Source organism: Xiphophorus hellerii, chromosome 13, assembly GCF_003331165.1.
Source record: "Xiphophorus hellerii strain 12219 chromosome 13, Xiphophorus_hellerii-4.1, whole genome shotgun sequence".
Lineage (NCBI taxonomy): Eukaryota > Metazoa > Chordata > Actinopteri > Cyprinodontiformes > Poeciliidae > Xiphophorus > Xiphophorus hellerii.
Window position 1 is genome coordinate 2,910,638 of NC_045684.1, and position 15,413 is coordinate 2,926,050.

At 39.4% G+C, this 15,413-nt stretch overlaps 1 protein-coding gene across 1 annotated transcript; it reads right to left on the minus strand.

The window, feature by feature from the left end:
- Positions 1-7,394: 7,394 nt before the first annotated feature.
- On the minus strand, positions 7,395-13,633 carry LOC116730748 (tubulin beta chain-like). The gene is made up of 5 exons (XM_032580201.1): positions 13,469-13,633; positions 10,712-10,820; positions 9,884-9,994; positions 9,540-9,784; positions 7,395-8,251 (listed from the first exon to the last, which is right to left on the minus strand). Exons 1-5 carry the CDS (start codon positions 13,523-13,525, stop codon positions 7,439-7,441), a joined length of 1,335 nt encoding a protein of 444 aa, XP_032436092.1. The 5' UTR covers positions 13,526-13,633; the 3' UTR covers positions 7,395-7,438.
- Between the last annotated feature and the right edge of the window lie 1,780 nt (positions 13,634-15,413).

Here is a 15,413-nt window from a genome sequence, read left to right on the forward strand (position 1 = left end):
AATGGAACTATTAAATGCATTAAAAGAAAAGCCGTATATTGTTCTGACTGTCCATGGTCAGCCTGTGACTTTCTTATGTGACTCTGGAGCTTGTAAAACTTGCGTTAAAGACAGTGTAGGACTCAAATCCTCCAATACTCCTATATTTGTAAAATCAGCAAATGGTCAAACTTCACAGGAGTGGATGTCACGCTGTATTGACATCTGTGATCCTCAGACAGGAAAAAGGCTGCACGCCCCTGTTGTAATTTCACCTAGCTGCCCAATTAATCTCTTAGGGCGCGATTTGATGGGAAAATTAGGCATTGCAATTTTCCCTACAAAGGGAGGAATGAAAGCTGTAAGAGTTGAAAACGTTATGGCCACAGTAACTGAAAAACCAATGTATTATGCTCTGCAGCTGCCATTTCTTAAACAGATAAGTGAAAAAAGTGAACTCTTAATCAAAGCAAAAGAGTCTCTGTCTGTCCCTGTTGATGAAACACCGTTAGCAGAACTAGAAGTTATCATGAATGTGTGTTTAACAACAGATGACAGATATGCAAAAAAATTCTTAAAGCAGGAACCAATGTTGGTGACTACTCAGTATTTATATACTGACGGAAACTCATTTGCAGCAGCTTCTGTGCTTCTGCCCACACAACAGCTATCTCTTTATTGCCTACCAGGGGTCCCACATCTGTCTTTGTTTAAAGCTGATGACACACAAAGCAGAGACACAGGTCCCCGTTTAAAAGCAGCAGAAATGGCATCTGATTTTCTGCCTTGTTCTCAAAAATTAGGCTGGATGTACAGTCCGAGTACACAGCTTTGGAGAATGTCGTACAGAGTTCTCTTCGATACAGAACCAAAAGTTACAGATTCTCCTTGACTTAATCTAGATTCTACAGTCCTACTATCGCAGTCTGATGAGGATGACCTACAGACTTTGCCTGCTTCATTATGGTCCACAGGTCCAACAGATGTAGGATTAATTACTATAGTGGAACCAGTCACTATTACTCCAAAATCACAGTGTAGGCCCAGAATAAAACAATACCCGTTAAAACCGGATGCACAGGAAGGAATAAAACCTGTTGTACAGGACCTTTTGGATGCTGGAATAATTAGACCATGTTTTGATTCACCATGTAACACTCCAATTTTTCCAGTACAAAAGGCTGATGGAAAAAATTGGCGGATGATCCAAGATCTCCGAGCTGTAAATGCAGCAGTCCAAACTCGAGCCCCAAACGTTCCAGATCCACACACGTTGCTTAATTCCCTAGACCCAGAAAGCAAATTTTTCACCATGATCGATTTAAGTAATGCTTTTTTCTCAATACCAGTACATCCTGACTCACAATACTGGTTTGCTTTCACTTTTGAAGGAAAAAAGTATACTTATACGCGTTTGCCACAGGGTTTTGCTGATAGTCCAACTATTTTCACACAAGCAGTTATGACTTGTCTGGAAAGTTTTACTCCGCAAAATGGTAGTCAAATCCTGGTATATGTAGATGATCTTCTCATAGCATCTAAAAGTAAAGCAGCATGTAAAGCAGATTCTCTGCAACTTTTACATCACCTTGCATCTACTGGAAATAAAGTTAGCAAATCAAAATTACAGTGGGTTCAACAACAAGTTCGTTATTTGGGACATCAGATTTCTGAAAATGGGAAGGAAATACATGATGAGCGTAAATCTGCAATAGCGAATGCTCCAAAACCTGTAACAAAAAAACAGATGATGGCTTTTCTAGGCCTCTGTAATTATTGCAGAGCCTGGATCCCACAGTTTGCAGAAAAAACACAACTGCTACTTAATCTCATTTATGAGACTCCTATGGCCATGTCTGAGGTGATAACATGGACACCTGAAGCTGAAAAACAGTTCACAGATTTGAAAACAGAGCTTATCTCATCCACAGTTCTTGCGCTACCTGATTACAGGAAGCCATTCGTTCAAACTGTTGATTGTAAAAATGGGTTTATGTGTTCAGTCCTGTTACAGTCTCATGGAGGAAAATTAAAACCTATCGCATATTATTCCAAACGGCTAGACTCAGTCGCATCTGCACTTCCTTTATGTCTACAAGCTGTATGCTCAGCTGCTCTAGCGGTAGAAAGTTCAGCAGAAGTGGTCTTATATCACCCACTAAATTTATTAGTTCCTCATGCTGTAGATGTGCTGTTGTTGCAGGCAAAAATGTCTTTTCTGTCACCTGCTCGACAGCTCTCCTACACAGCACTTTTGCTTTCTCAGCCTCATTTAACAATTCAGAGATGTACTGTTCTTAATCCTGCTACTCTTGTTCCAACTGCTACAGATGGTGTTCCACATGACTGTGTGTTTGAAACTGAAAAATTACAATTACCTCGTCCAGATTTGTCTGATGTGCCATTAAAAACTGGCAATGTATGGTTTGTGGATGGATCTTGTTCCAAAAATTACAAAGGGGAGACTCAAACAGGTTACGCAGTGGTGACCTCTGCTGGTGAAGTAGTTGAAGCCAAACAGATCAAAGCTCATCATTCAGCCCAGGCTGCTGAACTAGTTGCTTTGACCAGGGCTTGCGAGTTGGCTAAAGGTCAAGATGTCACTATTTATACTGATAGTCAATATGCATTTTCTACAGTTTTCTTTTTTGCTAAACAATGGGAACGCAGGGGTATGACTACTAGTACTGGCAAATCTGTTACACATGCTAAGCTTCTGTTATCGCTGCTTCAGGCCATACTTTTACCATCTAAGTTGGCCCTTCTCAAATGTGTTGCTCACACTAAAGGGACTGATTTTGTGTCTACTGGTAATCGTTATGCAGATAACACGGCTAAGCTAGCTGCTACAGGCGCTTTTGGTGTGTCAGAGATATATCATGCGACATCACAGGAACTTCTTATTGATCTAGAAATTCTCCTGTCACACCAACAAGCTGCTCACCGTGCTGAACAACGCTCATGGTTCAGTAAGGGTGCTGTTAGGAACACAACAGGCCTTTATATGCTTAACAACAAACCTATTCTTCCTAAAAGTCTTTTTAATGCTGCAGCAATTCTGACTCATAGTTGTTGCCATGTGTCCACAGGTGGGATGGTTCACATAATTCAGCAGCATTTTTCAGTGTTTGGGTTTAATGTATATGCTAAAACTTTCTGTAGAGCATGTACAATCTGTGTAAGACATAATCCACAAGGAAATGTTCGACCAAAGAGGGGTCAATTTCCTAAGCCACAATACCCATTTGAGACTATGCATATGGATTTCATTGAACTTTCTCAAAGTGGTCCCTATAAATATTGCTTAGTGATGATTGATGCTTTTTCTAAATGGGTTGAAATTGTCCCATCAAAACATGCGGATGCCCTAACTGTAGCTAAAGCAATATGCAGAACTATCATTCCAACTCATGGCATCCCACAGAAAATCTACAGTGACAATGGTCCACATTTTGTGAATCAAGTCATTCGGTTAATGGCAGACAGATTGCAGATAACATTAAAAAATCACTGTTCATACCATCCCCAAAGCGCTGGGTTAATTGAAAGAGCAAATTCTACTGTTAAATCCAGACTCAAAAAATGTATGGAAGAAACCAAAAGGCCATGGCCAGAGTGTCTGGATTTAGTGAAAATGTACATGAGAATTGTGCCCACTGGGAATGGTTTAACTCCTTTTGAAATAGTACACGGCAGAGCTTTTAAGCTTCCTTTATTTAAAGACACCACACCACCACCAGATGACAGTGAAAAAACTTTAGCTGATTACATGAAAGAAATGTTACAGTCTAAAGAAGTGTCAAATGCAAATTCACTGCCAGAAGAACCTTTGTCTTCACAGGACCTCCAGGTGGTGAAACCAGGCGATTGGGTTTTCATCAAGGCCATTAAGAGACAGAACTGGGCCTGCCCACGGTGGGAGGGACCGTTTCAAGTGCTTTTGACCACTCCCACTGCAGTAAAGATCGCTGAGAGACCATCCTGGATTCACCTCAGCCACTGTAAGTTGCAGAGAGTGTTGGAGACCTAGGTGGGGGCAGTGGGGAAGATCTGACTACAAAGGGGTGTGGCTATATAGGGTCACACATCTCAACGTCAGCAGAAGAACTCATCACATCCCTGTTCCATAGAGTCCTAGGTAAACTCTAACATCTCTGTAACTGAGCAAAGATGGGGTCCTCATGGAGATGGGGCCTCTTTTGTGCTGTGGCTGCTGTGTGCGTGTCCTGTTTTTTCAGTCCAACCTCACTAATCCATCTGGGGAGAAGATTTGTCCATACCACTGCTATGAAGATCTGGCTAGGACACCTTCCAGACCATCACCATGACAACATATGGCAGACTTATGTGGAGATGTTGGCCAAAGAACGGAATATGACCAACTGCTACGTCTGCTCGGTGATGCCAAAGTCTACCAGAAAACCTACTCTGTATGTCAGTCCCATGAACAGGTCCCAAGCTGTCTGTTTTGCCTCTTGTGCTTTACGTTTCATGCCAGCGACTCCAGTCAACACTTCAGATGGTGACATCCTGATGAAAAGAGTGTGCACTGGCGTGACGCCTATCTTCACCTACAGTAATGTTACTGGATACCCATCACGGATGAAAGCTGTCACGATGCCAGGGACAAAACATCCGGTCTGTATCCATTCTCCACCAGGAAACTGGACTGTTCGGGTAGGCCATGTACCTGGATGCCAGCAAAATATCACTGATTTATTTCCTAGCTCCGTTTGTCCAAGTGCTGATGGGACTCTTATTCCATGTCCCATGTGGACACCTCGAGGAAATTATCCCACTGAGGGTGGTTGGTTTCTGTGTGGAGGAAGTAATATCTATGCATCGCTACCCATGAACTGGTCAGGTACTTGTGCTCCTGTGTTTGTCTCTGATCATACCATCATTGTATCTACTGCAGCAGTACACTCTCATCACCTGCGACGGCGGAGAAATTCAGAAATTGTTTTCCAGCCACATGATCCTATCTGGGGTTCAAATGTTCCCAAAGAACACAAACATTGGAGTACTGCTGGGAAATGGGGACTGTCAATTTTTCCATGGGTTGGAGTAGCAAAATCTATGCTGATGATTGAAACTTTGGATTACAGAATGAAGACCCTGGTAAATATTACCATGGACATTGAGAGAGGACAGAATCAACAACTTAGTGAAATGCGACTGATGGTTCTCCAAAACAGGATGGTGTTAGACATACTTACAGCTAGTCAGGGTGGTGTGTGTGTAATGATAGGAACATCTTGTTGTACTTATATTTCTGATGCTAATGAAACTCATATTGCTGAAGCCATGTCTGCCTTAAAGAATCTGCAACAAGCCATGTTACAGGATGCTGTTCCCTCACAAGGAGATTTCCTTTCTTGGTTCATATCTGGACCATGGTGGCACCTGCTGTTGAAATTAATGATGCCTCTTCTTATTATTCTTTTCTTGTTTTGTATTTTTACTGCCTGCATAATCCCATGTCTAAAATCTCTGATAGCCAAAACTGTTGGACATGTTCTATATCAATATCAACTTGTTGCCTCTATCACTGAGGGGCACCCTGATGTCTAACGTTATGATGGATGCATTGAAAATGTGCCAGCAAGTGATGTATTCCTGATGTCTGTGTTAGACTTTTCATGCTTAATATGAAAAACAGGTGGGAAATGTTAGGAAAGTTATCCTCCTGTTCATTTACTCATGAGTTTATTTTACAAGTTATGTTTTCATATTATTCTTTTCATATTATTCTTTTATATTATTACTCTCATATTATTCTTCTTTTTATATTTACTTAACTTCTCTTTCTTTTGTAGTATGTTATTAACTTTGTTTAGGATGTTTGCTTAGAAGCTAAAAACGTTAAAACATTCATGTGTTATTAGTTCCATATGTAACTGATTAGTTGTGGTCAGCCACATGCCCTTATAAGGGCATGTCCATGAGAGGTTCCAGAATGTAAAGACGGTTGGTCAATTCTCTGTGTGACTGTGTGAAGAGAAGCCCAACCTCCTTTTTCTATACAATAAAGAGAAATGCAAAGAAAGAACTGGTAGAATTGAGTCCGGACAGTGTTTGACAGCGATTCGTCGCGTCTGTTCTCAATTCTCCTATTCTGCAGAAAAGAAATCAAAAGAAACCTAATCTCTGTCTCTGGCTGGTTCTTTGCAGGTTGTGACAAAATAAACCTATCAATCCCAAATCAGATCCAAAAAAAAAATAAAAAAACAGAAATAAACATGGTTGGATTTTCAATACTGAACATAAACAATAAACATGATCTAAATTAATACTGTAGTGGCTCAGAGTAAACTGTAACAAAAAAATAAAAACTGAATAAAAACAATATCTGATGTTCAGAGATGTTAACAGAACTTTTTATCTTTCACAAAACCAGAACCAACTCTGACAATCTGATCAATAAAAAGAACAACTTCCTCTTTGAATTCTGATCATGTTGAACTTCTAAACCCAAACGCGCCGAACGTGATAAAAATGTCAGAACAGAGATAAGAGCCTCGCTTCTTATCTCTGAGCCTCATTTTAAGGCTGAAGACCTTTTTGACCCGATACGATCAGAACCGCAGATAAGGACGTCTAACGGAGATCCTTTAAGTTTATCAGTCCTTTATGGTTTCACTCTGAAGTCAATGAATCCTGAAAGAGAAACGTTTCTCCTGCAGGGATTCAGTTAACTTCAGGGAAAAATTCACAACGTTCAGGATTTTAGACGTGGAGAAAATCCTTCAAACTTTCAGAATACTGACTGAATGATAAAACTGTTTGTTAGACAAAGTAACAACGTGATTAACGATGAATCAGGCAGACAGATGTTTTCTCTTCCATTAGATCAGATGGCTTTCTGAATTTGTCAGATATTATTTTATCTCCATCCTAAATGTAGCGTGATGAAACTGGAGAGTTTCAGATTTGTGCGTTTTAGTTTCTAACAGTTTGGTTTTTGTGACTTAATCAAACTGGATTGGAAATATGAAAATGGTCAAGTTGGCACATTTCTCCTAATTTTGGCCCATTAAAAACTGAATCCTTTACAGAGGAGGATCAGGACCACTGGAAAAAAGACTTTTAGTCTCAAAAGATTAAAGTCAGATTTCTGAGAAAAAAAATTAGAATTTATTTTCTTAAGAATTTAAGCCGAAATTCTGAGAAACAAAAAACTCAGAAAAAAATTCTGAGAAAAAAATAAAATAAGATTTCTGTGGAAAAAAGTCAGATTCTTCAACTGTATTTTTGCTGAAATGTTCTATACAAATAAATTTGATCGTTTGATTTCTGAGAATAAAACATAAGAGATTAAAGCCAGAATTTATGCTCTGTTTTCCCCAGGGGCCCTAATCCTCTTCCGTTGACCTCTGACCTCCTCCGACCTGCTAAAAACCTTTCCTTTTTTAAAACATATCAAACTTTCCTTTCAGCTCCGCCCCGTGTTTTCCCGTCAGGCGTCCTCCTCGGCCTCCTCCTCGAACTCGCCCTCCTCCTCGGCCGTGGCGTCCTGGTACTGCTGGTACTCGGACACCAGGTCGTTCATGTTGCTCTCGGCCTCGGTGAACTCCATCTCGTCCATTCCCTCGCCCGTGTACCAGTGCAGGAAGGCCTTGCGGCGGAACATGGCGGTGAACTGCTCCGAGATGCGCTTGAACAGCTCCTGGATGGCCGTGCTGTTGCCGATGAAGGTGACGGCCATCTTGAGGCCGCGCGGCGGGATGTCGCACACGGCCGTCTTCACGTTGTTGGGGATCCACTCCACGAAGTAGCTGCTGTTCTTGTTCTGCACGTTCAGCATCTGCTCGTCCACCTCCTTCATGGACATGCGGCCGCGGAAGACGGCGGCCACCGTCAGGTAGCGGCCGTGGCGAGGGTCGCACGCCGCCATCATGTTCTTGGCGTCGAACACCTGCTGGGTGAGCTCGGGCACGGTGAGGGCGCGGTACTGCTGGCTGCCGCGGCTCGTCAGCGGGGCGAAGCCCGGCATGAAGAAGTGCAGGCGGGGGAAGGGCACCATGTTGACGGCCAGCTTCCGGAGGTCGGCGTTGAGCTGGCCGGGGAAGCGCAGGCAGGTGGTGACGCCGCTCATGGTGGCCGACACCAGGTGGTTCAGGTCTCCGTAGGTGGGCGTGGTCAGCTTCAGCGTGCGGAAGCAGATGTCGTACAGAGCTTCGTTGTCGATGCAGTACGTCTCGTCTGTGTTTTCCACCAGCTGGTGGACGGACAGGGTGGCGTTGTACGGCTCCACCACCGTGTCAGAAACCTGAGCCAGAGACACGGGCGCCATGACGAAGCTCTTAGAGTCAAAACGTTCTTTAGGTTTTCTAAAGGTTGCACAGTTTTACTGGGATGTTTTCTCAATTTGTTTCCATTTTTCCCCCAGATGAATCAGCAAAGACAAAGTATTGGATCCAATTGTTGTGAACACTGTAAAAACACAAAATCTTACCAAGTATTTTTAGTCTAGTTTCTAGACAAAAAAACTGAAATAAGACAAAAACTTACTAGTAACTTTTCAATACTTTGTAGGAGTTTGTTTTAGATTAATAATTTCTCACTATTGATAAGTAGTAAAAGTTCCACTGTCAGATTTTTCAATCAAATTAATTGAAAAATTAATTTATAATTTATTTATATTTCCAAGTTAAATGCATTCTTGTTTATGTCTAAATACAGTATTATTATACAACATGAATTTGATGATAATGTCTGGTTCTTACTGTGTATATATCACTGTATATATTTATATCTAAGTAGCTTTATATATTTTTTCTTTATTTGTTTTTTTTACTTACTAAAGGGAAAAATATGCCTTTTTTTCTTTGCTATGGCTCAAAATAAACCAATGTTCACTTATTTTTCATGGAAAAATTGTCTTGTAATATCTAAAATAATCTGTCAATTCAACTACGACTTTTTCATAAACATCAATGAATTATTGACCTAAAACAAGCTCTTATATCTTGCTGAAAAATTACTTATAAGTTTTGTTTAATTTCAAGTGTACTAAGATATTTTCACTAGAAACTAAACTAAAAATATTTGGTAAGATTTTGTGTTTTTGCAGTGCAGAACAACAGATCAAAGTGTTTTTTTAAAGGCAGAAAGGAAACTTGAGGGTATTTTTTTCTGCTGTCTGATTTAAGCAGCTCAAAGATGCAGAAAGTTCTGTAAACATCAAGACTTTTCCTTGACATCATATATAAAATATTAAATATCCTCAGAATATAAAAACTGACTTAATTCCATCAGTGCGTGTGAAAAAAATGTTCAGATGTTTGCATAATAAATGTATCCTCACTTCAATCAATGTTATAATCAGCATATAGAAAAGAAACTGACAGGATGAGAAATAATGAGACGATTAATTCAACAGATGATTCTTGAATTAAAGACAAATAACCAGCGAGGAAGAATACCAAGCACACACATATTGATTTAATATGATAAACTACTGATGGAACATAAATAATGAGAGTCAGGAAATAGTTTCATGTGATAAAATGTAAGAAGATCTGATTACTGTAGCTGTAGAAAGCGCTGAGTGTTACCTTAGGGGAGGGAACCACACTGAAGGTGTTCATGATGCGGTCGGGGTATTCCTCCCTGATCTTGCTGATCAGCAGGGTCCCCATGCCGGAGCCGGTGCCTCCTCCCAGGGAGTGTGTAAGCTGGAAGCCCTGCAGGCACTCGCAGCTCTCCGCCTCCTTCCGGACCACGTCCAGAACCGAGTCCACCAGCTCCGCGCCCTCCGTGTAGTGACCTTTGGCCCAGTTGTTCCCAGCTCCACTCTGACCTAAGAAAACAAATTATTAAGATTTTCATAGAAAAGCTTTAAAATGAAAGAAAATGAAACCTAACATTCTCATCGACAACCTTCCTACTAATTAATTACCAAAGACAAAGTTGTCAGGTCTGAAGATTTGGCCAAAGGGTCCTGATCGGACCGAGTCCATGGTTCCTGGTTCCAGGTCCACCAGGATGGCTCTGGGTACATACTTCCCACCTGCACACACACAAACACACCAAAACACATTAAAAATCTGCTTCATGAGACTTATTTTTATGCAGTGTAGTGATTTAACAACAATACCAATAAATAAAAAAATATTTACTGAACAAACATGTTTAGCATAAGAAAAACTTTGCCAGAGTGCAATTCTTATTCAAATTTGTTTCATTTATTTTAAATTTCAAGCATGTCTGGATTAAACATTTTTCAGTGTTTGCAGACATTTTTGATAATTGTCAATAATTTGTCAAACCAAATCTGGTTTGACAAATTAATGTAATATCTTGCATCACCACAAGATGGAGCCACATTGTCAAAATGTGGAATTCCCACTTTAAACTGGTAAATAATAATGTAACCACAAGTACTTTCAGTATTACTTAATGCATAATATATTAATTATTTAATCTACTGTTGTATATTTATATTGAGGTTTCACTGAAAGTTAGTCATTATTTTCCCCCAGTGAGACTTTCTCTTAAAAAAATTTTACGCAATCAAGGACTTTCTTTTACTTTTAATGAGTCTTGTGAAAAACGAGACAGCTTTGTAATCATAATTGAATTAATCTTCTGAAAATGAGTACAACAGTAAATATTTATTTAAAATCAGGAAAATGCTGAAGTAACCCTGTTACTCCACTAGAGGGCCCCCTCATTTTAAACATAAACCTCAGTTTGGACAGTTAAAGCCACAGAATCAGGAAGTGACCTGTTGCTTCGTTGTAGTAAACGCTGATCCGGTCCAGCTGCAGGTCGCTGTCGCCATGATAGGTTCCTGTTGGGTCGATGCCGTGTTCGTCACTGATCACCTCCCAGAACTAGAGACAGAAAAAAATTCATGGACCAGAATTATCTGATTAAATCCTGGAATGTCTTAATGTTTCAGTTTGACTCAATTAAAGTCAAAACAAAACTGTGTTCTGTTCTGAGGATCTAAAGCACATGCTGATGTTTAAATATATCGCAGCATCACAAGATCACCTGAAAACAGAAACAGGTCTGTATGTTTCTGGTCAGACACTTTTTACAGCCTGAAAACCTTTAATTTGTGTCACTTTTATCCAATCATGTTGAAGTTCAAGCTGCAAAAACAGCTCACATTTAAAGCAGGTAGTGAGATATACAATCTTAATGCTTTCAAAGATTATTAAAATCATACGGAACTCTCACTTTGACCAAAATCACAACAGGAAGGAGATTAGGACATAATTTACAAACAATTTTGTCTGCAAATTATTACATTTGAAAAAGCCAACTTCTTCTGAGGATCTTTAAATCCCTCCGTGTTCATCTTTAAAGACATGCCCTCCAGTTCTGATGTAACCAATAGCATGGCAGCATCGATGCTAACCAGTTTACCAGCACAGGACTCTAACTGGTTCTAATTAACTGACTCGACTTGTAAATTAAGGCTCTGCGGAAGGAAAGGTGGGATGTGAAATGACAGGATTTAACTGGTTCTGCTCTGAACTCGGCTTCGGGTCAAGGCGGCATTTTTAGGAACTCGGATTGGGTCGCAGTTGGAGGGATCAGCAGAGCAGAGCTTTGTCAGAGGATTCAGTCCGCTCTCCATCTTTAGTGGCTGACATGTCGGTGCCAAACTGTGGTAAGAGCACACACTGTCACAGCAGATCAGCCAGCTGACCTTAATCTCAGCTAAGGTCTGTATCTGTGGGCGTCTTTAGAGAAGAGGACAAAATAACTTCCCCAGAAGCAGCTTACAGCAACATTTCCTTTCAATTTTAGCTACTTTTAACTCTAAACTGGTGGTGTGTGGTGCAGGTGTGGGTAAATATATAAAGGTATGAAAATAACAGTGTATTTTGTCTATAAGCAGATGGGTGTGTATATGGGTGTATGTACGTATATATGTTTGTATATGTAAATATATATATATCCATGTGTACAGATGTGTATGTGTGTGTATGCACTATTTACATCTAGCTGAGGAAATCTTATTATACTTATTATTTCCTTTGTCAGAAAGGATATCGGACATTGAAAATACTGTGATAAATTACAGCTGGAAAAGGGGTATGACCACATAAGTTATACTTCAGCATACTCCTTTTCAGACTCATAATCACCGATGTGATGTGTTTTTTTATTGTTTTTGTTTTTGTTTGTTTCTTTTTTAAAAGAAATATATTATGTACTTTGTGTCGTTTACACTGTCGGTGAAAGGTTTGTCTGAAATAAACTAAACTAAACTAAACTAAATGTTAGTTTTGGATTATTTTAATGGAGTCATCCAAGTGAATTTCTCAAAACCAAAGAAAAAATAGCTAATGGTAAATTACTGGCAGCTTTCTTTGACCTTTTAACCTTTGCTTTATGTATTTCTGATGACGGGAGAATATGAAGGCTGAGGGGATTTTGGTTGGATTGTGTTAGTGAGTGGTTTCAAGCAGAGTTAATCCACTGTGAAGCATTCATGACCTCAGACTCACTAAGTCTGCTGTAAATACACTTGTTCAGTGATCAGGGCTTCTGACTCGGGCCATATGCTGCTGCCACGCCTGTTCCTGCAGCAAAGGAAACTCAGTTCAGCGAGGCTTTAAATGGGGCAGAATTAAGCTAATGTCACTCAGATTTATAAAATACTGTATTTAATGTGGAACTAAAACACATTTTCATGCAGCCTAAAACAGGAGTTACTGATATCATGCCAACTGGTTTTTCTTTTCTGAATCTGTGCATCTGATCAACTGAGTGGAAAGGCAGCCATTTAAATGACCTCATCCGTTCAGGGCAGACACTGGACCACTTGTTAGCCCCCCACCCTCCTCCTGTCGCATTCCTCTGCTCTGCCTCAGCAAATTTCTTCCTTTCACCCTCTTGTTGGGCTTTTTCCTCTCAGTGACAAAGCTTCACCAGCAGCTGGCCCTGTGAGTCTCCAAAAGTCTCACCAAACCCATTAATCATCTCTCCATGGCTGCTATTGATGCTTTCACCTCGTTTTAAATGTTAAATTCTCCTGTGTTGATGTGGACAAAAACACTGAGAATTAGAAATTGCAAAATTTCATTTCTTTTTATAAACTAGTTTATTAGAATGAATAAAATTACATCCAAATATATATTTTTGAATTGAGATATTGTGAGAAATTAATCCTTAATAGTCTTCACTGTATGTTATGACTACTGATTACTCCAGTTATTCCTCAGTGTTTCAATGTCACTTTATACTTGGAAATAGGTCACATTGTCTAATTAAACACTGAATAGTTCCTTATTTATTTATATTCAACAGAAAACATTCAAATTAAAGTAATTTTCCAACAAAAGCTCCGAGGCTCTATTAAAATCTAAATAACACAAATATATCTGTATTTTTTCATTCTTTCCAATTCGCTGGAATTGGAAAAAAAACCGTTTAGACAAAAAAAAAAGTAATTTCGAAAACATTTCAAGTTCAGTTTATCAAAGAAAAAAAAAATCCCGACTTCTTTTTAACTTTTTCTTACCTTTGCACCAATCTGATTCCCGCACTGGCCAGCCTGAATGTGAACAATTTCCCTCATGGTTTATGTTTGGGAGTGATGAAGGAGAACTATTAAAAAAAAATGCTGGGCTGAGGTTGACCTACTAACCGAACCGGACCGGAGGAGAGAGGAGAGTGTTGAAAGATCCGATTCCAACAGGCGGGCTTTAAGCTATGTCACTGTATAACACCGAATCCTCTTTTTTGATTGGCTGATGGTGCTACATGTCTTAGTGATGATTGGTGGAAACGTTTTCATAAGGGGTTTCCGTATCATTTCGGCAAGGGCTTGGAGAATGAAGCTGTTTTGTCATTGCTGCCTCGTTGGAATCAGAGGATCTGCTTTTTAGCATCCAACCGTCATTACCTTGAGAAATAATGAGATTTGGTTAAGTATAAAACAGACTTTAGTGCCGAAAATGATCAAACGTTACAAGTCATACATACAAATGGAACATCACTAAAACCACAGAAGACATTGCCAAACTAAAAGCTATAAGAATCAATCAGGAAAACCAGGAGCCACAAAAAGTTTTAATAAGCTATACAACAAAGAAGAACAAAATCCAGGATAAATGAAATATAAACATAAAACATACTGTATGGGTATCAAAAAGGCACACTCAGATGAATTAAATTACAGGTACAGCGTAGTCGGGTGACAATAATGACTTCGTCAATGTAAATAATTGTTAAACTGATGAAAAACTGTAATTTAATGTAAAAAAAATTTAATAATCTAAGCAATGAATGTGACTGTCATCTATACAGACAAGTAATCCTGGAAACCCCAAAATATAAAGATTATTTTTCAAGTTTCAAAATGTGATGCTGACTATATCATTGATTCACTAATACCTGAAAGTCAGTGGATATTTTTTCTTTATCAGTCTTGTAGATCTGCAGCTAGAGAATACAAAGCTGTACACTGCTTATATTGCAAGCCCTTATAAATGTTGAAATCCCAATTATCAACTGTCCGACAGCAGTATAGCTACTACATAAAAGGCTCCACTTTAACATAAAACTCAACTAAAATTAGGCTATTTGTGCTTGATAATAATTAGATAAAAGAAATAGAATAACTTTGCAAAACCCCTTGTGAGGATCAATTCCCACTTATAAGGCAACATTATTTTACGAAATACTGATGATCCACTTCATCACACGTTTGCAGTCAACCCGCATATTGTGGTCATCCTGATGGGTTCCTCTGTTGATCACTAACATGTTAAATGCTACAGTAATATTCCTGATATTATGCTGTTGGCATAAAAATGAAGAGCAGTACAAAGAATGTGTCTGTGTCATATTAACCTTATGCTGGCTGAAATTTTATAGAGTTAAATTATTGACTATGGTGTAAGTGGGAACACTCAAAAATGTTTATGAAATAAGACATCTAACCATAATCTGATGGCCCTCTCCCCTTGGAAATTTCACCAGAATATTTGCTCTCCAACATATACAGAATCCTCTAGAAAAAAAACAAAACATAATTTCTAATACTTATCTGGCACGAGGTCTCAACAAGCAGCAGTAGTGTGCTTGGTAGTACAGTAAAGAAACCAAGCAGGGTTGGTTCATGGAATAAGTTGCGGTTGTAACTTGACTCAGGTTAATCGCTGCCTGATTTTTCAGCTTTGGTTCATCCTTAACCGAGAACCTACACTGAATATTTATGTATCCAATTTTACCTCTCCTCTATGCTGAAACTCAGTAAGAAGTTTGCTGTGCCTTCAGTATGGCTTCACACAAACTGCAAATAGTATTTCTTATGTTTTGTTGTTTTTTTTAACAATGGCTTTCTTCTTGCTACTCTTCCATAAAGATCACATTTGTGCAGTGTATGACTAATGGTTGTCCCATGGGCAGATTTCCCACCTTAACAGTGGATCTCTGCATTTGGTCCAGAGTCACCATGGGCC